Genomic DNA, 23505 nt, shown 5'->3' on the forward strand with positions numbered 1-23505 from the left:
GAGAAGCCCTCTCAGCTCTGAGCTGCAGTTCTGTGACAGGCAAAACAAAAGGACATGGCCTGGAGAGATGGCTTAGCAGTTAGGATGCTTGCCTACAAAGCCAAAGGACCCAGGTTTGATTCCCTAGGACCCACAAAAGCCAGATGCACAAGGGGGCGCATGTATCTGAAGTCTGTCTGCAGAAGCTGGAGGCCCTGGCATTCCCATTCCCTCTCTCTCTCTCTCTATCTCTCTCTCTCCCCCCTGTGTATTTCTCTCTCTCAAATAAATAAATAAAAATTTTTAAAAAGAGGACATAAGTTAACTATGAAAGTGCAACTGTTGAGTATTGCTAGCCACAAGAACTTTAATAATAAACCAAAGAGAAAGGTAAAACTGGTAAGCTACTCAGTCGCCTCCCCGCCCCTCCCCGTGTTGGCTAAGAAAGCTCCACCTACTCCCCAGAAGAAAGGAACTTCTCTTGGCCTGATATCCAGTGAGCTACTCCTGCAGGAGCCAGCTTCCTTCCCTCTTAGCCACAGACAGCTGTGGCCACTGGCAGGTCATTTCACTTGGCATGCTGTAGACTTCTAGGTCTGGTTCTGTCCTAGAAACGATGCTCCACATCTCTACAATTGAGGCACCTGTCTTGTTCCACTTCTGCTGCCAAGAGCTGGGGTCATGAGCTGTGGTCTGGTAATGCATGTGTGTTTATGGTAGCGAGGGCAAAGAACCAGGAACTGGGATTCTGGAACACACATATTGTTTACTAAGCGCTCATTACCCTTCTAACAGTTTTGCATACACATTCAAATTCATGCTTAAAGCAACACAAATATATGACAGTTCTAGAGGTCAGCTGCTCAAAGGGAGTCACACTAGACTAAAACCATGGCATCAGCAGGACTGTGTTCTCCATGAAGACTCTGAGAAATCTGTTCCTTGCTTCTTCTCGCATCCTGGGATGGACAGTGACAGCCCTTGGCTGGACCTCTCGTATTGTTGTGGCCCTCTCATAGCCTCACATCACCCTCTGAGCCTAGCTCTTCCTACCTCCTCCTCCTGCACATTGAAGAACCCTTGTGATTATGGCCTCCCTTGAATAGTTCAGGCTAATACCTAACCACATTTGGAAGGTGAGGTAACAGGCATAGGTTCCAGGCATTAGGAAGTACACGTACATCTTTGAAGACCCATCATTCTGCCTCTCAATGACCCCTAGCAAAACTAAGGGATGGCATGTTCTATCATTATCTTCACCCAGCAGATAAACTCAGGGGTGGGGTGCTTATGTAACTAGCCCAGGGTTATCTGTTGAATAAGGGGCAGAGCTGAGGTTCAAACCAAGGTTCTCTGGTTCCAAAGCCTTCTGGGATGAGAATGGCCTGGAGCTCAGCCACTCCCAGATCTGACAGACAGAGCCACTGGGCTGGCTTCTAGAGAGTTGGGGAGTTTCCTGAGGAAATAGTACAGAACACATTCCTGCCCTGGGTCCCAAGTACAAAGAGAAGCACTTGAGGTCCAGCCCTGCCTCTCAGGCTGTGAGAAATGAGCGATGTTGAGAAAATTCTTTCTGCTATCTTCAGTTCCTCATCTGGAATCTGGCAGGTGGCAGAGACCCAAATAATAGGTGGTGTCAAACAAAAGTTTCTCTTAGCTCAGACATTTAAAAAAAGTATACACACAAACACACACACACACACACACAGAGAGAGAGAGAGAGACAGAGAGAGAGACAGAGACAGAGACAGACACACAGAGAGAATGGGCACACCCGGGCCTCCAGCCGCTACAAACAAACTCCAAATGATGCTTGGGCCACTTTGTGCATCTGGCTTTATGTGGATACTGGAGAATTGAACCTAGGTCTTTAAGCTTTGCAAGCATGTACTTTAACTGCTGAGCCATCTCCCCAACCCAGCTCAAACATCTTTGAAGTTTCAAGACAGGGTTGGTGACCTGGGTGGAAGAGCCTGGGCTTCTCAGAAGAAACCTGACAAATACCAGCCCGCACACAGCTATTTCCATTTATAAAGACATCAACATGGGTCCCAACATATTCACCATTCTTTTGTGAGGAGAGAGCTTTGATTTTTTAAAATATTTTATGTGTTTATTTGAGAGGCAGAGAAAGAGAGACAGAATGGGTGAGGCAGAGCTGCAAGTGAACTCCAGGTACATGTGCCACCGTGTGCATCTGGCTCACCTGGGTACTAGGGAATTGAACCTAGGTCCTTAACCACTACGCCATCTCTCCAGCCTGGGGTTTGATTTTTTTTTTTTTTTTGTTTGTTTGCTTGTTTGTATTGGTGAGACACGGTCCTATGTAGCACAGACTGGGCTTGAACTTGCTATAGCTGAGGATAACTTTGAACTTCTCATCCTCCTTCCTTCACCCCCTTAGTGCTAGGATTAATACAGATGTGTGCCACCATATTTATTTGGTGCTTGGGAACAAACCCAGGGCATTGTGTAAGTTAGGCAAAAAGTCTACCAACTAAGCTACATCGCTAGCAATGGTTTTTTGGTTTCTCTCTCTCTCTCTCTCTTTTTCTTTTTGAGACATCATCTTGCTTTGTATCACAGGCTGCACTCAAACTTTCAGTGATCCTCCTGCCTCACTCAGCCTCCCAAATGTTGGGATTACAGATGTATACCACCATGCCCAGCTTCCCCATCCCCCACACTGAGGACTGGACCTAGCTTCTCATCATGCTGTGTCAACATGCCATGTTACATGGCAAGGGTGTCACTGGAGAGGAGGCAAGGGTATACACATGACAAATAGTTGGAAACTAAGGACTGTAGGGTGCTTGCCTAGTATGAAAGGCCTTGGGTTACATCCCCAACAATATGCACACACATGCACATGCATACATACACGGTCTTTAAGCCAGACTTGGTGGAGTGGAGCATACCTACATACTTGAGAGGCTGAGGCAGGAGGATCTAAGTTTGATGCAAGCCTGGGTTACACAGTGAGACTGTCTCTGGAGAGGGAAGGAAGGAAAGAAAGAAAGGGAGGGGAGAGGGACAGAAGGAGGAAAAAAGTTCACAATTCCTGTCTACCTCTGGCATGCCTTCTGAGAGTCAGATGAGCCTGCCTACACTCCACCCAGTACCCCGGTCCCCTTCGCGTTCTCCCCAGACAACTTCATGGAGCCACAGCTGCCCTTGGATTTAGGACGAGGGAGGCCTATGGAAGCTGGAGAGAGCTGTGTGCATCTTGAGAGACTGAAAAGGAGACAGGGAGGGGCAGGGCTGGAGGTGAGAGGCTCAACTCCTGGAATTCCAGAAGATGAAGGAGGACATCTGAATGCAGGAATCAACAGGTCTCTCCTCCCTCTCCCTGTTCCAGGCACAGAGGACAATGGCATAGGCATACTCTCAAGAGACAGGGGAAGGGGATGGATGCAACTGCCTCAACCCAGGGGACCCACGAGCTTTCATCCACTCCCCTCCTGCCCCCACTTGAACCCTTGATCCCTGCCCTGCAGCCCCCGCAGCTTCCTGTTTGCCCACTCTATTTGCCCAGCCCCAGGGACAGCTGATCCTTGACCTCTAAGTTCCACATAGTCAGGACCAGTGGCAGTGACAGGGTCAGGGCTGGGCTTATCAGCAGCCTTCCAGCCCAGCCCTACCTTCAAACATAAATAAGCCAGGGAAGAGGAGCCTGGGGAGTCGGAGACTGCAAGCGAATTCCTGGGAGGTAAGTGCTGCTACCTGCCTGCCCTAGGCTTCTTCAGTTCCCTAGCACTGAATGATGCTCTGCTGTGCCCAGGCCAGTACTCTGGATGCCCAGGTCCTTCTTCCACTCTGGGTCCTATTTCTCCCCTGGCTGGAATGGGGGAGAGGGGTCATGGGTTAATGCATGCCACAGCCCTATTTCATCCAGGCCTCTCTTCTCTAGGTCACCTGTGCCCTACAGGATGAAAGCTGTGGTGCTGGCCCTGGCTGTGCTCTTCCTGACAGGTAGGTGTCCCCATCCTAGGTAGCCAACTGTCAGACATGGGCTTCTCCCTAAGCCCCAGAGGCCCACGGTCCTGGACACGTGGAGCAGAATTTTCTCACTAAACCTCCTTCCCCATCCAAGCCTGGCAGTTCCACTCAGAGCCCAGCCTGGAGCTGGCCTGACCTGGGACTGCCTTCCATCCTCAGGGAGCCAGGCTCGGCATTTCTGGCAGCAAGATGACCCCCAGTCCCCATGGGATCGCGTGAAGGATTTCGCCACCGTTTATGTGGATGCAGTCAAAGACAGCGGCAGGGATTATGTGTCTCAGTTTGAAAGTTCCGCCTTGGGCAAACAGCTAAAGTAAGAATCCAGCTTGGGACCTTCTGCGGGGTTGGGGAGGGGGGTGGAGGTCGGAAGGACTGCCGGTCCCTGGGGACAGAGAGTCTGTGGGGAGATGCTGCGGCCAGGCTGGCTGAATCTTCACTTGCTATGAGACCAGCTGGGCTCCGTGGCAGGTTCTGAGGCAGAAATAGGGATGGGAGAGTCAGACAGGGTTGTAGCCCCATTGAGGAGGGAAGGACCAGTGTGCCAGTGGGTCAGCAGAGCACTGCATTTTGTGCATTTTGCCTGCTAGTGCAACAAGCCCCTTCACCTTCCTAATTCCCAGGGCTGAGTGAGTGAGAAGATTGGCCCTTTGTCACCACAGCACCGACCCCAGCTCAGTCTCCTGCCATCTCCCCTAGGTCTCAGTCCATCTGGACAACATGTGGCGGTGGGCAGGTGGAGGGGCACGATGGGTGTAGGATACGAAAGTGTTTCGGGAAAAGAGACCCCACAGCTACTGCTCGCAGGGACAGATGACACACAGGCCTGACCCCAAGTACCCTGGGCCTGCAGATCTGGACACGCCAGGGTGCCCGGCTGGCCAACCCCTCAGCTCCCCCTCTCTCCCTGTCTAGCCTTCATCTCCTGGACAACTGGGACACCTTGAGCAACACTGTTGGCCGCCTGCGTGAACAGCTGGGCCCGGTGACCCATGAGTTCTGGGCTAACCTGGAGAAAGACACCGAGTGGCTGAGGCAGGAGATGAACAAGGATTTGGAGGAGGTGAAGGTGAAGGTGCAGCCCTACCTGGACGACTTTCAGAAGAAGTGGCAGGAGGAGGTGGAGCGCTACCGCGAGAAGGTGGGGCCGCTGGGCGCCGAGCTGCGCGAGGGCGCGCGCCAGAAGCTGCAGGAGCTGCACGAGAAGCTGACCCCGCTGGGCGAGGACCTCCGCGACCGCGCGCGCGTGCACGTGGACGCGCTGCGCACGCAGCTGGCTCCCTACAGCGACCAGATGCGCGAGCGCCTGGCCACGCGCCTGGCCGCCATCCGGGACAGCCCCAGCCTGGCCGTGTACCACGCCAAGGCCAGCGAGCACCTGAAGACCCTCAGCGAGAAGGCCAAGCCCGCTCTGGAGGACCTGCGCCAGGGCCTGATGCCCGTGCTGGAGAACCTGAAGACCACCGTCCTGGCCGCCATCGACGAGGCCTCCAAGAAGCTGAACGCCCAGTGAAGCGTGCCCCCCGCCGCCCCTCCCCACCACCGCCTTTCTTAGAATAAACATTTCCAAAGTGGGACGCAGCTTCTTTCTTTGAACCGGGCGGGGTGGGGCGAAGGTGGAAGTTGGCCACCGGAGGGGACCTCCAGGGTCGCCTGAGTGGGAACATTTGGTACCGCAGGAAGGACTTCCATTAAGAGCTGGGCATCTCCAAGCGCAGCCCTGGGCCTTTCTCCGCGTTGGAAGTGTAGCTGGGTGCCTGGGTCGGGGACTGCATTTGGAGTCCCTGTTCTAACAAGGCCCAGAGGGAAAGGAGGTAATAGAAGGTCAGGCAAAGTGCCAGCAAGCCACTGCCAATCACCTTGCAGAGACTTAAGCCGTGAAGTGCTGTGACCCTGCTGCAGGGAGCAGGGCTGGTAGAAGAGGAGCCTGCCCTAGAGGTGTTGGGAAGGTGGGATCTCTGCCTAGGCAGCTATCCACTTAGGCAGGCAGAGGCCTCGTCCAGCTCCCAGAGCTGGATGCTACGAGCCCTCAAGAAGCTACTGAGATCTGAAGGGCTGGGCCTGGAGCTTGGCCTTTCCTACTTCATTCAAAACCTGTCAAGTAAACACTTCCCTCATCTTTTTCCCCAGGGCCATCCTCCTCCCTCATTAGTCTCCCTACCCAGAAGCAGGCACAGCCGGGGAAGGCATCTGTTCCACTTGTGCGCCTTCACTGCTGCCACCCTTCTTTCTGCCAGCTCTGCTTAAGTCAGAAACACCTCATGCGGCTAGTCAGCAGTTTTAGTTTCCCAGTCATCTTCACAGCCAACATGTCACCGCAGCGTTCCCCATATCCTGAGTAGATTACCATTAGATCTCTATTGCCACGGTGCAGATGGGGCTGAGAGGTGTGACGTCACTGCATGAAGTGTGAAGCCCGCAGGCAGGATGGAACAGGCTGTTTATTTATTTATTTAGAGACAAAGTCTCAAGTATCCCAGGCTGGCCTCAAACTCACTGTGTAGCCAAGGATGACCTTGAATGTCTGCCTCCTAAATGTTGCGATTTCAGGTGTGTCCCACCACACCCAGCTTATGAGGCGCCGGAGAGTAAACCCAGGGCTGTGTGCATGTTAGGTAAGCACTCTACCAGTTGAGCTACATCCCCAGCCTGGGTTGTTCATTTTAGACCTTGGGCAACCATAATTGGTTAAAAAACAAAAAACAAAACAGGGCTGACTGGGCATGGTGGCGCCTGCCTTTAATCCCAGCAATCAGGAGGCAGAGGTAGGAGGATCTCCGTGAGTTTGAGGCCACCCTGAGACTACATAGTGAATTCCAGGTCAGCCTGAGCTAGACTGAAACCCTACCTCAAAAAAACAAAAATAAAAACAACAACAATAACAAAAACATGGCTGGAAAGATGGCTTAGTAGTTAAGGCGCTTGCCTGCAAATCTAAGGATCCAGGTTCAATTCCCTAGTACTCACATAAGCCAGATGCACAAGGTGTGTGGAGTTCATTTGCAGTGTCTAAAGGCACCTATTCTCTTCCTCTCTCTGTCTCTCTCCCCATCTGCTTCTCTCTTTCTAACAAATAAAATAAAACAAAAACATTGTGTGGCCTGGCCCTTAAATTCATGTGCATGTGCCCACATGCATGAACATTCTCACACAGACATCCCTACTTCTGGCCAGCCCTTCTTCATACTCATGTTGGTATGTTCCCTTATGCATGCAGGTGCCTTTGTATGTCTGGAATGTCCTTCTCTTCTCCCAAGGGCCCTTCTCCATCCCTAGTGTATCTTCATGACCCCTTGGATGAAGGGGTGGACTCTTTAGTTTCCAATCATCTAGAGGCACAGCAGGTGTCAAGCCAGATTTGAGTGGGTACATTTTCCAGGAGTGGATTCTGAGACCCCTGAGTGGGCAGGAAGAGAAACTTTAGTAGATTTCAAATGAGAACTCAGTTCAAATAAGGCTGGGTGCACCAATGCCGCCAAGCTCTTGGAAAGTACCTCAACACCTAGGAAGTACAAAGGCTTTTACCCATGCCAACTGAACAGACTCTGGACAGCTGACCTGTGTTTGAGGTTTAGCCCTGCCGTGTGCTGACTGTCACATGAGGCAAGTGCTTTCGCCTCTCCAAACCTCAATCTTTTCATCTGCAGAGTGGGAGGCTTGTTCTGTGATCCTGGAACTCTCTGGCATGAATGTTTTGGGGAGGTGGAGGAGCAAAGGACAGCCATGTTGGGATTCTGAAGACATAGACCCCCATTCCAGTCTTGGCATTAAGGAGTTATGACAGTAACAACCAGGTACCAGACACCTTGGGCATATAAGGCAATGCCATGCCAACTGCCATTAGACACTTGCATTTCATGTCCACAAGCTTGCAGTGGATGGGATGTTATCGTCACCATTTACACATAAGAAACCAAGGCAAATAGGAAGTGGTGGGGCCAAGACATTCCAACCAGCACCTCACCTGCCAGGCAGCCTGGGTCATGTAAGACTGCTGCCCTGCTTTGGTGAGCACGTGTAATCTCAATTCTGAAGATGCTCTAAAAGTACCAGCCTGGCACAGAGAATGCACATCACATTGCCCTGCACCTGGTTGTTTACCACAAAATGTGGAGTCTGTTACCCAGTTTGATGTTCCAAACAAATCCATCAAGGCAGGCAGGTATGCGGAGCTAGTCTTGTCTACAGAGGAAGAAATGGGTCCCAGGCTTGCTTACTCAATAAGACTGGCTCACCCCCATACCCAAACACCATAGCACACAGGACACCCCACTTATGGCAGCGTCTCATCCAGCTTTATTTGAGGTAAGGCAGAATGTTTGGGACAGGTCTCGGTGGGGTGGGAGGCATGAGAACAGAGAACAGTGTCACTGTCAAGCAGCCTTCTGTAGGCTACAGAACCCAGGGGCTGGTGGGATTGATGGATAGTCACACTTGTAGCATGGAAGTCTCAAGCCATGGGGTCTGGAGTTGGTTGTACCTCAGGCCTGGAATCCCAGAGCCCAGAGAGCTTGCCTGTCAATGAGCTCCAGTAGTCCATCAGGGAGTCAAAGCGGCCGTCCATCCAGCCTCTGCATGTTAAATCAACAAGAGGCAGTGTCACTCCTCTGTAGGCAGCCAGACCCATGTCCCCACCCATTCCCCAGTGTCTCTCCGATTTACGGGCTCAACTTCATCCAGTGATACCAGAAGCCACCTGCAGTTACCATCCTGGGCAGAAGAGATTGAGAAAGTGCTAAAGGACCAGCCCAAGGGATTCCATGTTCCTCTAGGATGGCTCAGCCTTCCATGGCTATCCTGCAGCGCCCCTCAGGCCTGGAGTGCCAAAGTGAGGGGTAGGGAGCTGTGTGAAGTCACTTGTAGCTCTAAGTGGGTGGGGCAGAGGGAGGCAGACTTGCAAGCATGCACCTCTAACCACTAAGCATCTCCCCAACCCCAGGATAGATTTTTATTCGGAAAAAAAAACTCACTGGCAGATTGGTGAGCTATGTTATCTGGGCCAGGTCACCTCACCTTCCTGGGGGCAAATAATGTTTGTCAATATCTTTGCTACATAGGTACACATGATGGGGCATTGCTGAAGACTCATGGTGGGCAGATACCTACTCCGATTGGCCCCAGTCCTTGGAACAGGGCCAAGCTCCCTGCACCCTGGGCTGAAATTAGGATACAAGGGCCAAAGCAAGACTGTGACCCCATGCTCAGAGAATAACACTGGAAATGGAGCATGGTGGTTCATGCCTAGAATCTCAGCACTTGGGAGGTAGAGGTAGGAGGGGCAGGAGTTCAAAGTCATCCTTGGCTACATGACAAATTGAACGCCAGCCTGGACTATATGAAAACCTGTCTCAAAAGAAAGGAAAAAAAAAAAGCCAGGCATGGTGGCTCATGCCTTTAATCCCAGCACTTGGGAGGCAGAGGTAGGAGGATCGCTGAGAGTTTGGGGCACCCTGAGACTCCATAGTGAATTCCAGGACAGCCTGGGCTACAGTGAGACCCGACCTTGAAAAACCAAAAAGAAAAAGAAAAAAGAAAGAAAGACCAAGAGACAGAGAAGAAGGGAGGGAGAGAGGAAGAAAGAAAGGAAGGAAGGAAAGGAGGGAAGGAAGAAAGAGAGAGGAAGGAATGAAAAGTAAAGAGGGCTAGGGAGATGGTTCAGCAGTTAAAAGCACTTGCTTGTAAAGCCTTCCAGCTGGGGTTTAATTCCCTAGTACCCACATTTGTTTGCAGCACCAAGAGGTCCCAGTGCACCCATACCCTCTCATTCTCTCTCTCTCTCTCACACACACAGATATATATATATTTTTTTTTTAATGAAAAGAAAAGAAAGAAAAACTTGAAGTGAAGGCTAAATGCTTCCTCAGGGCTGCTCTGGGGAGAGGAGGAGGCAATCCATCCCACATCGTCCATGTAGCCCACAGCACCCAGCAAAGGTCTTGTGAGGGACCAGGAGGCACAGAGAAGCCCAGTCCTTGTGTAGGTGGAGGAAGCCATGGTCTTGGCACCAGAACACTCATTAGGGAAGGGGCTGAAGGGAGCTATGGGAGGGGGTGACAAGAAAAGACCTGGTGTGCATACTTGGCCTGCTGGGCCATGTCAGACTTCTGTACACTAGTCAGTGCGTCCTGGACGGTCCTAGCAGCCTGCTCCATATAGCCCTGCATGGAGCCCAGCAACAAGGGTCTTCCTGTTACATCAGCTCCTGCAGGAAGAGCAAAGTTGAGCGGGACCAGCCCATCAGGTCAGGTCCCCAGGCCACTCCTACAGAGACCTCAGCCCTATCCCCCCCTCCCCCCACCACACACACAAGTACTTACGGGCAGAAGCCAGGAGTGTCAGGAAGGCCACAACAAGGAGCACCCTGGGCTGCATGACACCTCTGTTCCTGCAGGGAAAAATCATGTGAGGGGCATCCTGTGGTCCCCCCAGTGTCTGGACCCCTCCCCAGGGAATGGTGTGATCTCTGAGGTAAATGAAGCCTGAGCCTTTCCCCTGATAATATGACCTCTCAGACAGAGAATAAGGACCCATGGAGGGATGGCAGGGGGACTGCAGCAGAAACCCTTGTAAAATTGGAAATAGGACATTGGGCATTGGTCGATTCACTGCCTGCAGCATGCTTAGTGATAGTTGGTTTCTGTCCCTCTCCAAAGCTCTTTTCGGGTATCACAGGCTTCTTTTAGCCCTGGTCATGCAGAGCAATGGACAGTGTACAGACTGGGCCAGTTCCAGGCCCAGCTCTATCACTACCTCTTCCTCGGTATCAGGTACAATCAGGGGTGGAGGACACTCATGCAGCCCAGAGACTTCTGGGCTCTGACAAGCTCTTCTGCAGGCAGGCTGGCTGGGTACAGGCAGTATCCTCCACTAGCTGTCCCCAGGGTCCCTCCTCCCTCCATCTCCCTCCCCAGGACCATTACCTGGAGGAGCTGCTTCTAGGGATGAACTGAGCAGGCAGGCGAGAGGGCTCTGACCTGTTTTATATTGTCCTCAGGATAGGACAGCAGGTACAGAGGGCCCAGCAAGCCGGACAAAGGTCAACCTCCAGCCAGCTGCCAGGAGAGTTGGGAAACCCCTCAGGGACTGCCCATGCCACTTGCCTGCCGCTCCTGCAGTCACGGGCTTAGTCACTGGAGTGAGTCCAGGGACACCCATTTCTTCCCATAGGCTGGCTGTACCTGGAGAGGCTGGGGAAGAGAGGGAAGGCTTGGGGGGCAAGCCCTGAGCCTCGGGGCCACCTCATTCTCCTAAACTTAACTCTTCTAGGCCTATATCCCCCACTCCTAGCCCTGAAGCTGGTGACAAACTTCTTCAAGAAGATACTTGAGGGGCTAGAGAGATGGCTCAGCAGTTAAGGAGCTTGTCTGAAAAGCCAAAGGACCCAGGTTCAATTCTCCAGGACCCATGTAAGCCAGATGCACAAGTGGCACATATGTCTGGCATGCCCATTCTCTCCTCCTCCTCTTTCTATCTGCCTTTCTCTGTGTCCCTCAAATAAATAAATAAATATATTTTTTAAAGAAGCTACTTGAGAGTCCCTCAGTGGATTGATATGTGGGCACCTGGGATGAAAGCACAGAAAAGCAGTGGCAGACCCTTGCACGGGGAGGTGACTCTGCTGAGGTCAGGCTCCCAGCACCTCTCTCCCACAGGTGTGCTGGCAGCAGTCTTCATGGATGAACCAGGGCAGGGGGTGCTGAGAGAAGGGTCAAGATCATGCTGAGCCCAAGGCCTTACCCCTCCCTCCTCTCATGGGCCTCACCTTGCCCTCTGGACCCATTCATAACATCTCCTGGACAGGTGTTGAGCTCATGGCTGGCCTGATAGCCCACATTCACTCAGCCCCTGGCCCTGTGAACCTGGAAGAAGCAAGGTGTGATGTGGCCAGTCACAAGGGAGGTGAGAGTTCAGAAGAGCATGTGGGGGGCCTGTGACTACCCAGGAAAGTCCTCTGGCTCCTATAGATTAAGATGTGCCCTAAACTAACATTCAGAGCCACAGCTAGGGTGATAGCATCAGGGGACATTGTCTTCAGGATTCAAGGACTTTGAGCCAAGAGATCCTAGGTTTAAATGACCCCTTGGGCACTGAGTCATAAGTTCTGTGATCAGAGTTGTAATGCTCCAGAGCCTCAGTTTATCATCTGCCAATGGGAAAGGGTACTGATAGCCCAGAGTGTGAAGGTAAGTTAGTAAGATAGTACGTGTACCAAGTAGCTAGTCCATGTAGCGTCTCTCAAACCTCCCTCCCCCAAATGCTTCATTCTTCCCCAGAAAGCCCAGCCAGAGAGCAGGAAGGAGCATAAGTGTAGAAATAGGGCTTTTGGCAGGCAGTGTCCTCTGGGGGGTGTGGGAAAGTAGCCCCACTACATGATATTGAGGACTTATCTATGGCTTTGACTTCAGAGTCATTCCTATAACTTAACACTGTTTTCTGAACTGGGCATGGTGATATATACCTGTGATCCCAGAACTCAGGAGGCTTAGGCAGGGAGATTATGAGTTGGGATCAGTCTGGGCTACACAGTGAAAATTTGTCTCAAAATACAAAAAGCAGGGATGGAGCTATGGCTCAGTGGTTAAAGGCACTTACCTGCAAAGCCTGATGACCTGGGTTTGATTCCTCAGTACCCATGTAAAGACAGATACACAAAGTGGCACATGCATCTGGAGTTTATTTGCATTGCCCATTATCTATCCGTGTCTCTTCCTGCTTGCAAGTTAATTAATTACTTCATTTCAAAACAAACCAAAAAGCAGGAGCTGGAAAGATGGCTCAGTAGAAGGTGCTTTCTTGCAAAGCCTGCTAGCCCTGGTTCAATTCCCAAGTCACCCACACAAACTGCAAAAAGTGGCAAAGGGTCTGGTATTCATTTGCAGTGGCATGAAGTCCTGGTTGGCATACATGTGCCCATACACAGATATACGCATGCACACAAGCACATATGCACATGTGTACAAATAAACTAAAAAATTAAAAAACAAAATAGACATTTTTTCTGTTCAAATGTAGGTTGTTCAAATCCTATGACTTAGACACTGCTAACTCCATTTTGTGAGTAAAAACAGGATAGAGACTCGTGGAACACACCTGCCTAGCAATGGTGGGGCTGGGAGCCCATATCTGGGTCTTCAAGGCCCCAAGCTGGTCCCAAACAGCCTGAAGAAATGACACTCTGAGGACGAGGCAGTCACACATGCCTCAGCTCACTCTGAGAGCCTTGGGTGATGGGCAGGCAGAGGTTGGAACAGGTGGTAGGAAGGGGATAAGAAGGGACAGAGGGGACTGAGCACTGGGAAGGGACAAGGTTGCCTACCTTCCTATTCTGTTGCAGCCTGTTTCTTGCCCTGAAGGCAAAGGGCATAGTGGTGGTGAGGGCTCAGCCTGAGGTACAGTGCCAGGTTCTTGAGCATGGGCAAGCCAGAATGAGATGGCTAGGTCCCTTTCCATCTTGGGACCCTGTCATGTCAAGGCCTGTGCATAGCAAGGGCCACTGAGTCACAAGCAATCAGAAGGTGCAGGCCGGGAAGCCTGGCTTTGAGCTGGATGGAGAACCCAAATGTGAGTTCTGTGCAGCTGGCCTGCAGGGTGCCCTGGGCCCTGGGATCTGGTCCCTTCCAAAGCGCCTGTGTGTCCCAAGTGTCCAGCCTGGGTCTCAAAGACCTCTTTGGGAGAGGACATTGCTCTTAGCCTGAAGATCTAGGCCTCAGAAAAGCCATTACTGAGTGGGGGAAAGAAGGGTCTTGACTGCTTGGACTGTGAATAGTCCTCGGCTTTGGGCTTCTGCCTAGTCACTTGGTCAAGAGTGAGTTGAGTGCATAAGTCCTGGGTGCCATGATTCAGTGCCCATCTGAAATTCTTCACCAGACCCCTCCATGATGAAGGCTCTTCCCAACATCCCTCCCAGATCTTTCCCGGGGCAAGAGGAGCTGATCACTTTAGCACTGCCCTGGAAGGAAGGTTGGCATGATGCCACGATGGGGGATATGAGTCCATGGGACATGCCACTAACTGGGCCTGAAGCTCCAGGCTGACCTCTGCTTGGGTCCCTATGTGGGCCGACAAAGGGGTGGCTGTAGTTGCTGTTCAACGATCAGCCTCCCGGGCCCTAAGCACTATGTGAACATGTGTGAGAAGGATATGGTTTCCAGGTACATCCTGCCCTTTGTGCCTCATGCCCCTTAACTTGCCAGACTAGCTGTAAGGCAGTCTGTTCTTCCCACCAGCAGGGTGCACAGGGGTCCCCCGCCCCTATGAAATCATTTATAGGTGGGTACAAAGCATGCCCCCTGACTCTGGGAAGTCGAGATGCTCATTCATGGCCTTTTGCAACCCGGCCACACCAGGAGGCAGCATGCCCTCCCCACAGAAGAAGGGAACACACACTTGTGCTGTGCACAGGCACATGTCTGCTGCACCAGTCCCCTAGCTCAGGGTCACGTTGGGCTATCCCTGGAAGCAGCTCAGCTGTTTACACACATCGTTGACTCCACATACCTCCTGGAAGCCACTCTTGAACAAGCTCAGGTGGCATAGGCCACTCCCACAAAGGGTATAGTCGGGCAAGCTGACCAGACAGCAGCACCTCTGAACCCGTCCCCATGCAGGAGCCACCTGGCACTCAGACTGCAAGTCCAGGAGATTGAGCCATAGCTGAGGTGACTCATTCTCCATCAGCTCTGACCTTTGTCCCCAGCTCAGGCTGGATAGTACCTCACTTGGCAAAGCAAGATGAGGACCAACGGGTCAATTGCATGGGGGAAGTGAGCCTTTCAGGAGTCAAACATGGCTAATATTCAATGAGCACCTACTGTGCACCAGATTATCTCACTGAATTCTTTTTTTTCTCAATTTTTTTTATTAACAACTTCCATGATTATAAAAAATATACCATGGTAATGCCCTCCCTTCCCCCACTTTCCCCTTTGAAACTCCATTCTCCATCATATCCCCTCCCCATCTCAATCACTCTCTCCTTTATGTTGATGTCATGATCTTTTCCTCCTATTATGATGGTCTTGTGTAGGTAGTGTCAGGCACTGTGAGGTCATGGATATCCAGGTCATTTTGTGTCTGGGAGAGCATGTTGTAAGGAGTCCTACCCTTCCTTTGGCTCTTACATTCTTTCTGCCACCTCTTCCACAATGGACCCTGAGCCTTGGCGTGTGTGATAGAGATATTGCAGTGCTAAGCACTCCTGTCACTTCTTTCTAGCACCATGATGCCTTCTGAGCCATCCCAAGGTCACTGCCATCTGAAAAGAGAAGATTCTCTACCAAAAGTGAGAGTAGCGTTAATATAAGGGTATGAACATTAATAGAAGTGCTTACTGGGCAGTTTGATAAGCATAGCATATACATTTAGCCAGAGAGCAGCAGACATTACATGCCTAGGGCTCATGACTACCCATGTTTTCAATTTTCAGTATCAGGGATGTATTCCCTCCCATGGAGCAGGCCTCCAGTCCAATTAGAGGGCAGTTGGTTTCCACCATGACAGACATGCCATTATTGCACCTGTTGGCTCATTTGGCCTGACTGGCCAAATATAAGGCTTGCTGTGTCCACTGCTGAGTATCTTCACTGGTTATTTCTCTCTCCCCCATTGAACTGCATGCAGAATGGCTTCTTTCAGCTGGTCTGCATTCATGGAATTCTTGTAACTGGGGCTCAGAGAAGTTATGAGATTCACCCAAAGCCACATAGCACAGATTGGTGACACCCAAACACAAAGCCAAGTTGTAGGATTCCAGCAGAGTCTGAATTTCAAAAGTACTGAGATGTCATCAGCTGCTCCAGGTGCACCTAGAGTGAAGGAGTGAGCATCTGGCCAGTAGAAGCACGGGAATGTCAGGAGCACTACAGGGCAGTGACGATCAGCCGAAGGAGGGCAAACATTAGTTGTCTTTGGCTTCAAAGGTAACAAGCCACTTTGGAGTATATATATGTATATATATATATATACATATATATATATATATATATATATATATATATATATATATATGTGTGTGTGTGTGTGTGTGTGTGTGTGTGTGTGTGTGTGTGTGTGTGTGTAGTAGCTGGGCATGGCGCCACATGCCTTTAATCCCAGCTCTTGGGAGACAGAGGTAGGAGGATTTCTTGAGTTCAAGGCCACCCTGAGACTACATAATGAATTCCAGGTCAGCCTGGGCTAGAGCAAGACCCTACCTTGAAAAAGATTGAGAGAGAGAGAGAGAGAGAGAGAGGAGAAAAAGAAAATGAAAACATTGTAAATCTGCAACTGTGATATATTCTGATAATTTTAATTTTAATTTTAATTTTACACATGGCTCACAGGCAGCAGCAAGCAGGGCAAATATGACAGGTGTCATTATCACACAGACCCTAAGGGTGTGACAGACCCTGAGGGTGTGATCCACAGAGATCCCAAACTGACCATGACCTGCCGCCTTCTTGGTGGACATCTTCTGCGACTGTGCATGTGCATGTGCCATAGAAAGTCAAGTAGCATGGACTGGAGAGATGGCTTAGCGGTTAAGTACTTGCCTGTGAAGCCTAAGGACCCCAGTTCAAGGCTCGAGTCCCCACGGCCCACGTAAGCCAGATGCACAAGGGGCCACACACATCTGGAGTTCGTTTGCAGTGGCTGGAGGCCCTGGCATGCCCTTTCTCTCTCTCTGCCTCTTTCTCTGTCTGTTGCTCTCAAACAAATAAAAATTTTTTAAAAAAGAAAGTCAAGTAGCAGATCTCCCACAGCATGTCCCCAGAGAGGGCTGCCAGTCTGCAGAGCTTCTGTGTGTGGCTGGGATCGGGGGGCACCACTAGGGCGTTAGGCGGGCCCTCCTCGTCACCCGGCCTCTAGCCCACCTGGAGAGCCTCCTAGGATGAGAGAACATCTCCCTTTCCTTTCTGCACACTCAGATGTGTCATATCAAGACACCATTATTAGTACTAATGATAACTAATGATTATAGCTAATAATTATTAATATTAATAATTAGCCCCCTGCACCTAGCTCACAAGCATCTCTTTGTTTAATGTAACAAACAACTCACTGTTCAGAGGCGAGACTGAGGCTTAGGGCTTCCAATAATGAGAACAAGATGAATAGGGGTGGGACTTATGCACACGATGATTAACCCCTCAGTCCTGGGTCCTGACCCTCCCCTGCCCAGAGATTGTCACAGACACCTAAATCTCAGCTCATGGCTGGACTACAGCCCTGCATGGGTCCAACATCTGCATCTGGTGCTCTGAGATGGAGTTGGGATGGTGGCAGCTGAGGTAGTGTAGGCTGTCTTCACAGGGGCAGACAGAGATTTGAACCTGATTCTCTCCAGCCTGCCAGGGAACCAGAACTACCAACAGGGCCTCTGGAGTCTTGGTCTCAGCCCAGGGGTCCCATTAGCACCCCCAGGTTGATTTCTCTCAGGCTCCTGGCTCCCCATCTCAGCCTCCTGCTCAGGTGCGGCTCAGACCAGCATAGCTGCTACCTTCTGCTGCCTGAGTGCCAGGGTGCCGTCAGCTTCCACATAGTCCTAGGCCACTAAAGTCCAAGAGGCCTCCTGGGAATGTGTCACCTTCCAACGTGGAGTCACCCTGGGAAGGAGGCGGGGAAGATAGGCTGGAGGGGCTTTAAATGCGTGGCTGGCTCTAGCTGCAGTCAGTTTCAGCAGCAGCACAGGCGAACTGTCCTGTTCTCTCGGACTGCAGGAAGGATCCGGCCAACAGTGCCCCTGCCTACTGAGGAGCCCAGGATGTTCCTGAAGGTGGTGGCGCTCACCCTGGCCCTGGTGGCTGTCACCGGTGAGTAGACAGAACTCCAAGGCTGCTGAAGGGAGTTGGGACAGCATGGGAAGGCAGCACCAAAGCCAGAAGATAACTCAGCGTGGCTGCCTGTCCCCAACTGGGTTTATAGTTTGCCAAGTTGCCTAACAGCTCTCAGGAGAGCAGACCCTTGTGGGCAGCATGCTTGCATCAGTGCTCCCTAGATAAGCCAAGACGGGGAAAATGTGTTGGGTCTCCCTAAACCCTACCAACATCCAGTCTGCAGCTCGGAGCTGAGGCACAGGAGTTGGGAGAGAGATGGTCCTCATGACTTGATTCTGGTCTTTGTCCAGGAGCCCGGGCTGAGGTCAGTGCAGACCAGGTAGCCACTGTGATGTGGGACTACTTCACCCAGCTGAGCAGCAATGCCAAGGAGGCTGTGGAACAACTCCAGAAGTCGGACATCACCCAGCAGCTGAAGTAAGGAGGGGCAGGGCTGGGCTTGAAAGCCAAGGCTGAGCTTAGAGGCAGGACACCGGTGCTTGGGATACTCACTGCCCTGCCCCACCTTACTGGGGGGTCTGGCCCCTCTGGCCCTAGACTGACACATGGAAACAAGGAGGTTGTACTCAAGGATCCTCAAAGTGTCTTGCAGCTTTTGTGTTCTACAGTGTGTATGTGGAGTGGGGTAGGGGAGGAATAATTAAGGCTCATGGAAGACAGGGCAGGAGAATAATGTCACTGGGGCTTTCAGGAGCCCATGAAATCAGAAGAAGGGAGGTTGGGACATTTGGAAAGCCTTTGACCACAGATAAGAAAAGCACACCCTTGTACCTTTAGAAGACATCAGCAGAGGTAGAGAATATTCTATTGCACAATGTGATCTGGGGCTGGTAGATATGTCAAAGTCCAGTCCTACACTTCCTAGACAAAGAAGGAAAGCAAACTGCTTAAGTCATGTGATGGATAGATAAGCACCTTCACACTCAGTAGGAGATCCAGAGAAGTAAAGTGACAGTAGTCCCTCAGGTCATGACCCACTCTGTGGACCATGAGGGAAAAGATGAGTGGTCTCAGTACCCGCTGACACACACGCTGCCCTAGGCAGGTGTATATAAGGTGAGAGTTATACAAGTGTGTTTCATGCCAAGTGTAATGGCGACCCTCTTGTGCCTTTCCTCTGTAGCACCCTCTTCCAGGACAAACTTGGGGACGTGAATACATACACAAGTGACTTGCAGAAGCAGCTGGTGCCCATTGCCACAGAGCTGCAGGAACACCTGACCAAGAACTCAGAGAAGCTGAAGGGGGAGATTCAAAAGGAGCTGGAGGACCTGCGTGCCCGCCTGATGCCCCACACCAACAAAGTGAGCCAGATGATTGGTGACAAAGTGCGGGAGCTGCAGCAGCACCTGGAGCCCTACGCTCAGGAGCTGCACACCCAGGTCAACACACAGACAGAGGAAATGAGGCGCCAACTGACTCCCTACATGCAGCGTATGGAGACCTCAGTGCGGGAGAATGTGGACAACCTGCAGGCTTCCCTGATGCCCTATGTCAATGAGTTCAAGGACAAGATCGACAGGAACGTCGAGGAGCTCAAAAGGAACCTTGTGCCCCGTGCCAACGAGCTCAAGGCTAAAATCGACCAGAATGTGGAGGAGCTGCGCCACAACCTGGCCCCCTTTGCAAAGGAAGCGCAAGACAAGCTCAATCACCAGCTGGAGGGCCTGGCCTTCCAGATGAAGAAGAACGCCGAGGAGCTCCAGGCCAAGATCTCTGCCAACGCTGACCAGCTGTGGCAGAAACTGAACCCTTTGGTGAAGGACGTGCACAGCAAGCTGCAGGGCAACACGGAGGGGCTGCAGCAGTCGCTGGCAGAGCTGAGCAGCCAGCTGGACCAGCAGGTGGAAGAGTTCAGGCTCAATGTGGAGTCCTATGGCGAGATGGTCAACAGAGCTTTGGTACAGCAGATGGAGCAGTTCAGGCAGCAGCTGGGCCCCTATGCGGGGGACAGGGTAAACCACCTGAGCTTCCTGGAGAAAGACCTGCGCGACAAGGTCAGCTCCTTCTTCAGCGCCCTGCAGAAGAAGGAGGAGAGCCGGGAGAAGCCCTTAGCCCTCCCGCTCCCAGAGCAGGTCCAAGAGCCGGGCCTACTCAGCCCTCAGCAGAGCTGAGCTGTCCCTGGTGTCCTGGCCTCACCAAGGCAGACACCTGCCCCGCCCTGCCACCTGTCTGCCGGTCTGTCACTAAGCACTTCTGGTATGAGCTTGAGGACACATGTCCGGTGGAAAGTGATGCCCCTTATGGCTACCCAATAAAGTTGCTGAGAAATTAGCCCTGTCTGGTTTCCATGTGAATCCCTGTGGCCGGCTTGAGGTGGAGAGAAGAGCACTGTTTGGCAAAGCATAGCTTCAGCAGGCAGGAGGAGACTGGAGGATGCTGAGTGCAGGGAGACGAGGCTATAGGAGGCGGAGCTGGAGACATGGCTCAGCTGGTAAAGTACTTGTCTTGAAAATGCAAGGACCTGAATTTGGTCCTCAGTACTCACTGCCGGGCATGGTGAACACCCATAATCCCAGTAATGTGGAAGCAGAGATAGGAGGATCCCTGGGGCTCACTGGCCAGCTGGTCTAGCCTAATGGGTGAACTTCAGGCTAATGACAGACCCTGTCTCAAGGAGGAGGTGGACGACATTCCTGCAGCTGACACCTATGTTTGTCCTCTGGCCTCTACATGTGCATACATGCATGCACAGCCACACGCACATATGCACCGACACATTACAAAAGAGACTGGGAGGGGAAATTGCTTAGTGGTTAAGGCATTTGCCTGTGAAGCCTAAGGAGCCCAGTTCAATTCCCCAGGACCCATGTAAGCAAGATGCACAATGGGGCATGTGTGTCTGGCATTCGTTTGCAGTGGCTGGAGGCCCTGGCGCACCCATTATCTCTTTCTCTCTGCCTCTTTCCCCCACTCAAATAAATAAAACATTTAAAAAAGAGAGAGAGAGACTGGGGGCTGGAGAGATGGCTTAGCAGTTAAGGCATTTGCCTGCAAAGCCAGAGGACCCAGGTTCAATTCTCCAGGACCCATGTAAGCCAGATGCACAAGGGGCACATGCATCTGGGGTTCATTTGCAGTAACTACAGGCCCTGGCATGTCCATTCTCTCTCTCTCTCTCTCACTCTCTCTCTCTCTGTCTCTCTTTCTCTTTCTCTCTCTCTGCTTGCAAATAAATAAATAAAATAAAAAAGAGAGACTGGCTGGATGTGATGGTGCACACCTTTAATCCTAGCACTTAGCAGGTAGAAGTAGAAAGATTTCTGTGAATTTGAGGTCACCCTGAGGCTATATAGTGAATTCCAGGTCAGCATGGGCTAGAGTGAGACCCTACCTTGAAAAACCCAAAAAGAAAAGAGAGATTGAGAGACCATAGGAGGAACTAGCACTGCTGTTCTGGAGAGGGTGCATGGAAAAGATGTCATACACCATATGAAGACAAAACATACGACCCATTGATAGTCATTTAGCCAACAATGTTCTCAAGGTTCTGGTCAAGATTCTGAGCATCAGGCAGTGAATGAACAGCTTCTGTGGAGTTGTGTGCCTGCCTGGTTTCATGTTTATAGAGACACCTGGAGGCCAGCAAGACACAGTCCCTGGCCTTGAAGAGCTCACTGCAGTGGAGACAGCCCTTCCTTGCATAGAAACACCTATATCTTTGAGTTTATTAATGTGAAAGTCAGGCCAACCCAGGCCACCTCACCTCATTCTAAAAATGTTCATGCTTGCTTGAGAAATTTCTCCACCTGTGGTCTCCAGAGTTGAGGAATGGACACTTTGGGGGTGTGGACAAGTATGAGGAGTGAGAGTGATGCAGGTGCTGGAGCCTACAGGGTGTGGGGACACTTTTCCCAGGACCCTCCTCCTAAATTGTCCTGGACAAAGCTTCAGCTGCTGGTAAGAGACAGAGATCTCAAGAGGCTTAAGCGGTCTCCTCGGCACAGCCAGGGGTGGGTACCTATTGTCTCTGCTTGCCAACTCTTGGAGACTCACAGATTCCCCAAAAGGAAGCCCCAGAGAAGAGCCAGACCAGGCCTTTCCACCAAAGGTCTCCACATAATGGCTGTCACCTCTGAGTCAGGTCTGTCAGTTACCTCTTTCCTCATGAGTAGGGGAAGTTCCCTCAGGGGATGTTCTGGAAGGGACCTGGAACCTGCCACACGGAGCTCCAGGGAGGAAGGTCTTGGACCTCCTTCTCTCTCTAAGCTTCCTTCAGTGTGAGCCATACAGCTCCTAGACCCTGGCCCAGCCTCAGGGCCCACCTCTTGAGAGTCAGGCATGCCAGACTCTGAAGCTTGACTTTTTAACTGCCTACTGGATGATTTGGGCAGATAGCTAAGCTTCTTTTCCAAGGTAGCAGTGACTGTCCTCAGCAGAGCAGTCCTCTGAGTGGCCAAGAAAATGTGGGGTGCCAGATCCTTAGCTTATGCTCAGGCACAGAATAAATGTGGAAGAACTGGTTTATTCCTCGCTCAAACCTCCCTCAAGGGTTGTATAGGAAAACAATCCGTCCAGGAGCCCCAGCGTCCCCCAGACTTTGATTCATGGGTCCTGGTTGAGACTGCCGAGTTTGTGTTTTGTTTTGTTTTTTTCTTACTGTGACCAGGACTGTCCCACCCAACTCTGAGGGGCCTGCCACAGTGCTAGTCTACCTGGAGGAGACACACGTGTTCTCTCCTGAGCTAGGATGTTTCTAGTGGCCTTCATTCTCCTGGCTCACCGACCTGGTTGGTGCTTCTTGGTCACAAAATTGCTTTTGACTGCTGCAGTGGGCTGGATCCCCCACACCCAATTCATGTGTTGACTAGAGCACGTTTGAACACCAAGGTGATGACATTCAGAGGGGGAGTTTCAGGAAGTGCTTATGAATGGGAATGGAGTGCTTACTTATGGAAGAGGCTTCAGAGATAGTTTTCCTCTTTTGCAGGTAAACGGCGCCATCTATGAGCCAAGCAGCTACCCTCTGTTAGACACTCACTTTGGGAACCTCTAAGTTGGACTGTCCAACCTCCAGCACTATGAGAAACCAGTGTGTTGTTCATGTGCCACCAAGGTTCATTATAGGACTCAATTGCTTAGCATCAGAACCTCCCTTGCTTTGGTGGGAAAATTTCTCTTTGGTGAGTTGTTTATTTGTTTTGGTTGCTGTTTTTGGACAGAGTCTCATGTAGTCCAGACTGCTATGAAGTTGAAGATAACCTTGAGCTCTTGATCCTCTTGTTCTCTACTTCCCAAGTGCTATGATGATAGGCATATATATGCAACCATGACTGGCTCTCTTCTGGAGACTCAGGTAAGATTATGAGTTTGAGGCTGACCAGAGGTATACAGTGAGGCCTTGTCTCTATCCCAGCACTCAGGAGGCAGAGATAGGAGGATTGTCATGAATTCAAGGCCTGCCTAGGACTACAGAGTGACTGCCAGGTCAGCCTGGGCTAGATTAAGACCCTAACTTGAAAACAAAATGCCAATGCCTCTTGCCTTCTAACCTCCTTTGCCTTGGGCCAGTGCATATAGCTAGGATGGGAAGGCTGTAGTAGGCAATGGCTGCCAAGGACACTGGGCTGTTGTGGCCCAGTAATGGCATCACAGCTGTTCCCACTGGTGGTTATGAAGGATACTCATGACCATGTTTCTCCCTTATATTTCCTATTGTCTACCTTCAAAGCCATATATTTCAGTTTTTCTACAATTTTCCTAAAAGTTTCTTAGC

At 51.2% G+C, this 23505-nt stretch overlaps 3 protein-coding genes across 3 annotated transcripts; 2 read left to right on the plus strand and 1 right to left on the minus strand.

Annotated features, from left to right (window-relative positions):
- The first annotated feature begins 3587 nt into the window (after positions 1–3587).
- Positions 3588–5510, plus strand: Apoa1 (apolipoprotein A1). The gene is made up of 4 exons (XM_004666440.2): positions 3588–3688; positions 3890–3951; positions 4138–4291; positions 4891–5510. Exons 2-4 carry the CDS (start codon positions 3909–3911, stop codon positions 5486–5488), a joined length of 795 nt encoding a protein of 264 aa, XP_004666497.1. The 5' UTR covers positions 3588–3688; positions 3890–3908; the 3' UTR covers positions 5489–5510.
- A 2754-nt stretch (positions 5511–8264) lies between these two features.
- Apoc3 (apolipoprotein C3) lies at positions 8265–10910 on the minus strand. The gene is made up of 4 exons (XM_004666413.2): positions 10896–10910; positions 10293–10360; positions 10054–10177; positions 8265–8546 (listed from the first exon to the last, which is right to left on the minus strand). The coding sequence occupies exons 2-4, from the start codon at positions 10345–10347 to the stop codon at positions 8426–8428; spliced, it is 300 nt and encodes a 99-aa protein (XP_004666470.1). The 5' UTR covers positions 10348–10360; positions 10896–10910; the 3' UTR covers positions 8265–8425.
- Positions 10911–17638: 6728 nt separating this feature from the next.
- Positions 17639–20063, plus strand: Apoa4 (apolipoprotein A4). The gene is made up of 3 exons (XM_004666414.2): positions 17639–17765; positions 18080–18206; positions 18913–20063. Exons 1-3 carry the CDS (start codon positions 17717–17719, stop codon positions 19901–19903), a joined length of 1167 nt encoding a protein of 388 aa, XP_004666471.2. The 5' UTR covers positions 17639–17716; the 3' UTR covers positions 19904–20063.
- The last annotated feature ends 3442 nt before the right edge of the window (positions 20064–23505 follow it).

Source organism: Jaculus jaculus, chromosome 3 (assembly GCF_020740685.1).
Source record: "Jaculus jaculus isolate mJacJac1 chromosome 3, mJacJac1.mat.Y.cur, whole genome shotgun sequence".
Classification (NCBI taxonomy): Eukaryota; Metazoa; Chordata; class Mammalia; order Rodentia; family Dipodidae; genus Jaculus; species Jaculus jaculus.